Source organism: Orycteropus afer, unplaced genomic scaffold (genome assembly GCF_000298275.1).
Source record: "Orycteropus afer afer isolate SDZICR_OR568_19922 unplaced genomic scaffold, OryAfe1.0 scaffold00013, whole genome shotgun sequence".
Lineage (NCBI taxonomy): Eukaryota > Metazoa > Chordata > Mammalia > Tubulidentata > Orycteropodidae > Orycteropus > Orycteropus afer.
This window is the reverse complement of record NW_006921600.1, coordinates 5,272,618-5,282,080: the sequence shown is the minus strand read 5'-3', so window position 1 is coordinate 5,282,080 and position 9,463 is coordinate 5,272,618. Positions and strand designations below refer to the sequence as shown.

At 37.9% G+C, this 9,463-nt stretch overlaps 1 protein-coding gene across 1 annotated transcript in view; it reads right to left on the bottom strand.

Moving 5' to 3' along the window:
• Positions 1–9,463, bottom strand: part of USH2A (usherin) — a 1,482,371-nt gene that overhangs the window by 160,631 nt on the left and 1,312,277 nt on the right. The window contains exons 58-59 of the mRNA XM_007952540.1: positions 9,140–9,298; positions 6,972–7,134 (exon numbers count right to left, since the gene is read on the bottom strand). Of these exons, the coding sequence (XP_007950731.1) occupies positions 6,972–7,134; positions 9,140–9,298 (322 nt within the window). The remainder of the gene's footprint in view (positions 1–6,971; positions 7,135–9,139; positions 9,299–9,463) is intronic.

The following is a 9,463-nucleotide window of genomic DNA, read 5'->3' as shown; positions in this document are numbered from 1 at the left end:
GAGATGGTATCTCTACGGAAGTAGATTGCCACGAGAGCCTCATAGAGTATAATAAATTTGCAATAATTTTTATAAGAATTAAAGCAAACACTGCACATGAAAAGCACAGGATAAAATACAATGCCTATTGCAAATGAAGTTGTAGAGGTGATGTCCAAAGCCATGCTTAGGAAGACAAATCTGATAGTCTTGTAAAGGCTGCATTGAACAGGGAGTGACCACATTCATGCAATGAAGAGGTCATCACAACAGTCCATAAGAATAAATGTGGATAGTGAGCTAGGTTAATGGAAGAGGAAATGGAAACACAGGTGTTATTGAATTGTGTGCCCCTAAAGTATGTGTTAGGAGCTCTGGTAGCATAGTGCCTATGGCATTTGACTGCTAACCAGAAATCTGGTGGTTCAAACCTACCAGCCACTCATTGGAAGGAAGGTTGGGCAATCTACTTCCATAGTGATACCACCTCAGAAACCCAAGGAAGGGTCGCTATTCGACTCAATGGCAGTGAATTATTTTTTGTTGTTGTTTGAAAGTATGTGTTATAAATACCTGTAGCTAAAGAGCACTGGCAGCCCATGCTTAGAGTGCTCAGTTTGCTAATCAAAAGGTGTGCGGTTCTAACCAACCAGCCACTCCATGAGAGAACGATGTGCCAGTCTGCATCTGTAAAGATTTACAGCCTTGGAAACTCTATATGACATTTCTACTCTTTCCTATATGGACACTATGAGTCAGAATCCACTTGAGGACAGTGGGTTTGGTTTGGTTTTTATATCTGTGGATGTAATCTCATTTGGGAAGTGTTTTCTTTGTTACCTTAATGAGGCCATATTAATGTAGGTGTGTTTTATGCCAATTACTTTTGAGATATAAAAAAGCAGATTAATCACAGAAGAAAGCAGACACAAGGGGAAGACTAATATTTAAAGACAAAGGAAGCAGACCAGTCTACAAGCCCAGGGACTCCAAGGATTGACAGCTAGAGGAGCTGTGACAATGATTTTTTGCCCACAGGGGACAAAGACAAAGCTTTCCTTTGGAGCTTGTACCCTGAATTCAGTCTTCCAGCTTTCTAAACTGTGAGAAGATAAATACCTGTTTGTTAAAGCCACTCACTCACAGTATTTCTGTTATAGCAACATTAAGAAACTGAGACAACAGGTGATTTGCAAAATGCTTTGTGAGGGTGGGATCACCAAGCTTGAGGAGTGACTGGATATTCTGGTGTTGGACTAGGAGACCTCAAAGATCTTCCAAAATTTTCCAGATTTAATCTTGTGTAAAATTCTTTAGTGATCTGTCCATGCAACTGGCTTATGTTTACCACTCCAGATATACTTTCAGTAGCTTTTCTTCCCATTTTATATTCCAGTTATAACAAAATGCCTGCCTATTCCAGATGCTGACTCATGGTGAACCCATGCTTGCCTATAGTTCCCTAATACTCCATTAATATTTCTAGTGTTGTTAGGTGCCATCGAGTTGGCTCTGACTCAGAATGACCCTATGTATAACAGAACAAAACACGGCCCGGTCCTGTGCCAGCCCCACAATACTTGCTATACCTGAGCCCATCGTTGCAGCCACTGTGTCAATCCAACTCATTGAGGGCCTTCCCCTTTTTCATTGACCTTCCACTTTACCAAGCATGACATCCTTCTCCAGGGAATGGTCTCTTCTGACAACATGACCTGTTGCATGCTTCCATGGCTTTGACATCGGTCTCTTCTTCAGTGTCTCTTCCCATCCTCTTTCCTTTTCCCATCCTCTCTAACTCCAATTCATCTTCTAAAACTCTATTCTTAAGTTAATTTCTCTAAAATATCTTTCTCTTGCTTCTTTCTCAAATAGGAAATCTCTACCTATGTGTTCTTTTCTTTATGGATGCACTCATCACATTATATTGTAATGTATTTTCCATTTTACTGTCTCTCATGCAATAATACTACCAGCTCCTTGAAGACATAGACTCTGTCTTACTCATCTATATATTCTTAGCATCTAATAAAGCACAGTATACTGTATTATATAATAAGTATTTTCTTGAAACAATGGCTGGGTGACTAATTTTCAAGAAGAGTCCAAGATAACCCAATCCTGTGTGATGGTTATGTTTGTGTGTCAACTTGGCTGGACCACAATTCTGTGTGGTTTAAGCAATTATGATGTGGGTTATTCCCATGATGGGATCAGATGTATATATTTTGAGCAGCCAATCAATTGAAAGGAGTTTCCCTAGTGGTGTGGCTTGCTTCCACTATATTTATGGACATCCTGGGAAAGGAGACACTCTTCTGTGGATTGGGATCCTGTTGTGCTGCCTACAACTGTCCATGAGCAAACAATCCACATTCGGCCTGGAGATCTTGGATTCATCATTCCTTGGAGTCAACAGCCAATATACTGCCTGCCAACCTTGAGCTTATCAGCCCCTGCCTCTGTGAGAGTCGGAAAAAACCTCCAGCTTGATGTTTGATACAAGAACTTGACTTGCCAGCTTCTATAAGTATGTGAACCATTTTGCTAAGATAAATTTCTCTTTCTCTCTCTCTGTATAAGCTTTACTGGTTTTGCTTCTCTAGAGAACCCAGCCTCACACAACCTGCTTAACTAGAAAAATTCAATTGCTATTAAGTTATTGTTCCTCAGCTCTGAAACTACCCTTCTATACTCCACTTTGTTACAGAGCTGGGACTCCGCAAACCAACCACATTTCTGCTTTACCAGCTGACTCTCTGTTAGGCTTGGCCAATAGGGGTTGTGAGCAGGAAACTAGGAAGATGGAGGAGGAAAGAAGGAAACTTGCTCCTTCCCATTTGTTTCCTGTTTGCTTGCTGTTTATGTGAACTTCTTCCCAGGCAGCAAGGATTCTTCATCTTGGAAGTAGCAGCTCTTTTCTTGCCATTTTCCCAACACTTAGACAGCCAACTTTATCTCACCCTCATCTCCAAGACAATGTACTAGGTGGTGGTTGCTCCCTTCAGATATCTGTATGCCAGTCCTAGGTATGTTCTCTGCTAAGTTTCTAAGTTCTAATCATTCCAAATGCTTCCATTTTTTCTTTCAGCCCGAAGGGTGGTACCTGCTTTTACAGATGTCATTTCTTTTTATCCTCTCAGTTAACAGATTTGTAACCAATTCAGATTTTTTTAATATTAAATTTTCTCTGTTAAAATAACTAGTATGGTTTATCTTTCCTTATTGGATGGTGATTTAAAAAAAAAATGGAAATAGGAAGATCTTAAAGAGGTAAAGTATGATGATAGGTTTACATTCAGACTCACTGAATTTATTGTCTTTGTTACACCATATTATATATATAATATATATGTTGTTGTTGTTGTTGTTATGTGCCGTCGAGTCGGCCCCGACTCATAGCGACCCCTCCTTGGGTTTCCGAGGCAGTATCACTATGGAAGTAGGATTGCCCAACCTTCCTTCCGAGGAGTGGCTGGTGGGTTTGAACCGCCAGCCTTCTGGTTAGCAGTCAAGTGCTTTAGCCACTATGCTACCAGAGCTCCCAGCACTGTCAGTAGATATGTATATACATAAAAGAACCAAACCAAACTCACTGTCATTGAGTCAATTGTGACACAGAGCGACCCCTCCTTGGGTTTCTGAGGTGATATCTATGGAAATAGATTGCCCAGTCTTCCTTCTGAGGAGTGGCTGGTGGATTTGAACCGTCAGCCTTCTGGTTAGCAGTCAAATGCCTTAGGCAGTACACCACCAGAGCTCCCATGGATGTGTCTATATTTATATCAAGGAACCTAGTGGCACAACTAGGTTAAGCGCTTGGCTGTTAACTGAAAGTTTGGTGGTTTGAGCATATAGAGACTGTGTAGGAGAAAGACCTGGCCATTTGCTCCTGTTAAGATTACAGCTGAGAAAACCCTATGGGGTAGTTCTACTTTTGTCACATGGGGTCACCATGAATCAAAAACAAGTCAATGGCATCTAACAACTACATCATCCATATCTGTGTCTGCCTTTCCACATAACCCAAATCGAATTCCACCAGAATTTGTTTGACCTTGATTCAATGACCCCCTTTTCTCCATTTACTCAAATCAGTTTAATTATCCTTTCTAGATTATTATTCTTTGTAGTTCCCTGCCTGAAATAATCATCTATTTCATTCATCCTTCAAAACTAGCTCAGATTCTATCCTTCAAAACTTTACCTAATTCTCAGAAGGAATGCTCATCTTTTTTTTTTTTTTTTCTATTTCTAAAGTCTTTAGAGGGTGTTTTGTGCACATTTTTGTATTTTATTGCAAGTTGATCAAATCATTGTATTTATTTAAAGAAATAGCTTATGACTATAATAAATCTTCTGCAATTTTGTTTCTCTTAAAATAGAAGCTCCTAGTGGGAAGAGACCATTTTCCTAAGTGTTTTGTAAAGTCCTAAGAAGAAGTGTCTGATGGATTTTGTAGATAGAAATGATGACATTCTGCCATTTATGAGTTATAAATATAGAAAAAAATGCTTAAAAATTTTATTATGCAAGACAAACTATTAATAGGATAAAGCAAAAGCCCAATATGGCCTTCTTTGTGTATACCATGTCAATACATGGTTGCAAAACTGCTAATATAAAAACATTGTCTCTATTTTTCTTCAAAAAACTTTGTAGGAAATCTACTCTTTAGTGACTTACATGTAGTCAACAAAGTAGCCTAAATAAAACATCAAATTAGCAGGTAAACTAAACAGAAGCAATCATATTTATAGTCTTGTAGTCTTGTCTTGCTAGTTTTTTTTTTTTTTTTAAGTCATAAACATCTTATCTCTTTATTAGAGCAGACATTTTTTTAATAGGATGATATCCAGAATCAATATTTAAACAATAAAAGAGAATTACCGAGGGGAAATGATTTGGAGAGCTGGTGGTAGCAGGATGACAAGCATTTTCAAAATGAGATTCACAAGTAGCCTTCCTGCAATTTAATGAAAAGATCTGCATAGTCCAATTCACCAAACCATCTTTTCTTTGAGCTGAATGTATTTTCTTTGGTGGTGATAGAAGAAAGAGGAGGCAAATGATGAAGCAGAAATTACATGCCATAACCTCCTCAGAAATACTGCAGGCTTGTGGCCATAACTATATAAGGGGCTCTATGCAGTCCCAGAATGAAAAAGAACTGCGTGTCTACATTCTATTTCTGTCCTTACAAATTTCTGATTTTTTTTTTTTTGCAGCTATCTAAGAAAAATTTGATATTGTTGTTGTCTAAGCACATTTAAACTTCAGCTGAAATAACTGCCAAGTGATTCATGCCTATGTAGGTGAATATAATGATTGTATCTGGAGCCCCAGTGCGCCATTTTCATTTCACTTTAAATAAAAAACAAAATGTATCTATGTCAGTCAGTGCCCTTCTGCTGTACTCAGAGGTATCAAACAGGCTACAATTATGATTGTGAAGTGATTGTGTCACATTGGAGGAAGGTTTATTGCTTTTGAGTCTGCTAGGCAGTAACACATTCTGTTTCATATTACTCTTTATATCATTGTTTGGCTGTGACTAGAATAATCAAATGCCATCAAATGCTGTCAAATTCAATTTACAGTATTTTTCATTGAAGCGGGCTTTCTGCATTATATTTCCTGTTTTCCCTCTCTATAGCTGCCATGGAATAGTCACTGTAATCATGAGCTTTATTTACAAAACCAACAGAGTGAAGCCACGTCCTGGTCTATAACAGATACTTTATTTCCCTTTATTCAGAATAGGAATTTGATGTGCTTTTCTCATACAATTAGCATTAAGTAGATGAAAGAAAACTATTTCAAGAGAACGGGCATTTTAGAGCCCGCACTAATGTGCTTAGCGTAAAATGTAAATTCACATTAGCCATTTTTACATGTTCATGTGTATTTGAATCAGAAATATTTTTCTTCAAATTAATGTTTGCTGAGAAGAAATTTGGCTTGCTCATTTTCGGTAATGTCATTTACATAACCAGAAATGTAATAATACTTTCTCCTTTCATAATTTGCCTACAAATCCTTAGCTCATCATTGAAGACTGATCTGAATCAAAGGGTTTCAGCATCTAAAGTTAAGAGGAGCCTAAACTAAGTTTCAGTAGGCATACAGGAAGTAGGGGCCAATAAGGGGAAGTATGAGGCTACTCAAGAGGGACTAACAAAGGGTGTTGAAGTGAGGAATGAGGATCTGAAAAAAAAAAAAAAAAAAAGTGTTGTGCTTTGTGTACCTAATGTAAATACATTGCTTTTGGAATGGAGTCTTCAATCTGCAAATCTTGTATGTCTGCCAGTGTCTGGTGTCTGTGTTTTCTGTCTTTGAAAGCAAGCTCTCAGTTGACATTCCTTCCTTGACTGGGGTGTTTTATTTTCCTCTCCTTGGTCCCTTCTCTTGCCTCTCTCTCCTCTCTCTCTCCTTTCCTCCCTCCTTCATTCCTTCTCTCTTTCTTTCTTTTCTTCATTTTAGGGGGATTGAACTTAATACATTCAGCATATGATAGTGAAAACATGCTGCATTAACACCATCTAGCCAACTGAGTGGAGACTCATTAAATCAGAAGGAGAACAAGCATAGAAGCATTCTTTTGCACACAAAACATAACATCTTTTGAGGGAGAGAAGAAGCTATTCCAATCTCCATGTAATAAGTGATAGGAAAAATTAGAATTCTCATCCCAGACTCTTAGCCATTCAGCCTCTGCATCATTAAATGCAAGGAAGGCTTCTGTTAGCTGAACTATGATGTCTAGTCTTTCAAACAGATCTCAAACAAAAATGTTACATGGTAGTTATGGCTTTTTCCCTTGGAAAATATGCAAAAGTTCTCAGCAACCAGGTTTAGTCCCTAGTAAATGCTCCATAAAACATGACTTCCCATACATTTCTTTATGGAAATGGAAAATATATTTAATTCTATACTCTTGGAATATCACACATTCTTAGATAATTAAAAACAATAGTAAGAATCAATCTTACCTGTGAATAAAGTAGTTGATGATGACTCCATTTGGTTCTTTAGGTGGTATCCATGTAACTTCTATACAAGATGACCCCAATGCCTTAAGAACAGGCACATTAAGATCCATTGGGGCTGCTTCAGATGTCTTAACAAACATTCTACTGCTAACTCCACAACCGCCTTAAAAAAAAAGGAGACTTTTAATAATTTACCAAACAGTGAAGTGTTGCATATGCATATAGAAAGGCAAAGATATAACAAAAACTAATTTATCTGAGTTTTGTATATACATTTGTATATATACTCTAGACTAGCACTATACATTTCCATAGGATACATATTTACAAAAGGAATCACCTTTGGAAAATCCATAAATTAACCATATATTAACACAGACAATGAAATAAAGTATATGCTTTTCTGAACTGAGATTTCTCTTGTTTATTGTAGTAATCCTAGACAGAAAGTGATAATGTGCTTGAATTTCACAAGTCGGCATGACCCACACATCTTGTACACTCCTGTCTTATCTAGTTATCTAGTGCTGCTACAATGGAAAAGCACAAGGGGGTGGCTTCAACAAACAGAAATCCACACCCTCACAGGTGAGGAGGCCAGAAGTCTATACTCAGGGCACCAGCTCAAGGGGGAAGGCTTTCCTCCTTCATTGGCTCTACAGGAAGGTGCCCATCATCCATCTTCTCCTGGGTCTAGGACTTTCTGAGTGCAGGGTACCTGGGCCCAAAGGATACATTCCACCTCTGGCTCTTCTTTCTTAGCAGTAGGAGATCCCTCTGATCTCTACTCATTTATTTAATCCCTTTTATATCTCTAAAGAAATTGACTCAAAATACAGCCTAATCTTGTAGATTGTATGCTGCTTATTAACATATCTTCCTCTATTCTTGCCTCATTAACATCATAGAGGTGAGGATAATTACTTCAGGCCACAAAATAGAGGATAATTAAATACTATTGAGAATCTTGGCCCAACCACGTTGACACCCATTTTTTGGGGCGCACAGCTCAATCCATAACAACTTCTGACATTTTACTTTGGCCAATATTTGTAAAATAATGATAATTCTCTAAACATGTGAGAATCAAAACAAATAATCTGTAGCACAGATGCAAGGACATAGTGATGCAGAGACTGCCTTTATATTTAAATTAAGGAAACAGTGATTTACAGCTATTTCCATATGATAAAATGTCAGTGGTCTCATTTAAAGAGAGAAATGGAAAAACTGACTCAGATGTTCTCCCAGCTCCTCCTAATTGCTGAGATGAAGTATAGGAAAACTGGAAACCTCCGAATTCCTAACCAACTCTATGGGAAATAACAATCATTTGGAAACAGAAGTTCCTAAAACCAAAAATCAAACTCACTGCCATCAAGTCAATTCTGACTCATAGTGACCCCTTGTTGTGTTTCCAAGATGGTGAATCTTCATCAAAGGAGACTGCTCCATCTTCCTTCCATGGAGTGGCTGGTGAGTTTAGAACCTCCTTCTGGTTAGCAGTCAAATGCCTTAGGCACTATGCCACCAGGGCTCCCATAATAGTGATAGGTAAGAAAATTAATGTTCAGTTTTTTTTATTTTTCTGCTCTGCATTCCCAAATCTACGATTTCATTATGATGTCCATAAGACATCAAACACAGATGATGATGATTTCAGTGACCACTAGCCTGATCCATGAAACTAAAAAAATGAGTTTATGTATCTGAGATAGGGTCCCAGCAAGCACTGTAAAATATGTAAGATTTATTTGGGTATAGTTCAATTTCTAAATAACTACTTCCTTCACCCTTTTGAATACAATTTAAATGAAACTCAGGTGAATCCATTTTCTGTGGAATTTTTGTAATGCTCATTTTGTTTTACATTACCCATGACTCCTTTATGTGAGCTAGGTGTTTTTCTTTTAAAGTGCCTTATAAAACAAGACTTTGCAAAACCAACATTTTCATATATTTAAATATTCATGATTTAATGCGTAGAAATGCATAATGCTTCACTCAATGCCAGGCTCTGATTTTTCTGGGTAAACAGTCCACCACAAATAAGAATTGGAATGTTAGTCTTTTTATTTGAATTGAGAATCTATTCCTCTTCGATGGAATTTTTTTTTTTATGAAACATTTTTTTTTTCAGCCCGAGTCAGTGTATGAAAGACACTCACCAGTTTGACATGCTTGGATCCTTATCTCATACTGTGTGAATGGGGCTAAATTTTCCAACAGGATAGAACAATGGTGACCAACAGGGGAGATCAGAAATGCTTCACTTCCAGCATTGAGTAACACATTGTACTCCACAGGCATTTGGGGGTTGAGAATCCCTTTAGAAAAAGAGAGACAGGGAAAGAGTATGCTACACAGAATGTCCAAGAAATATTTGTCCTTTAATAACAATGTTGTTGTTGTTGTTGTTGTTGTTATGTGCCGTCGAGTCGGCCCCGACTCATAGCGACCCCTCCTTGGGTTTCCGAGGCAGTATCACTACG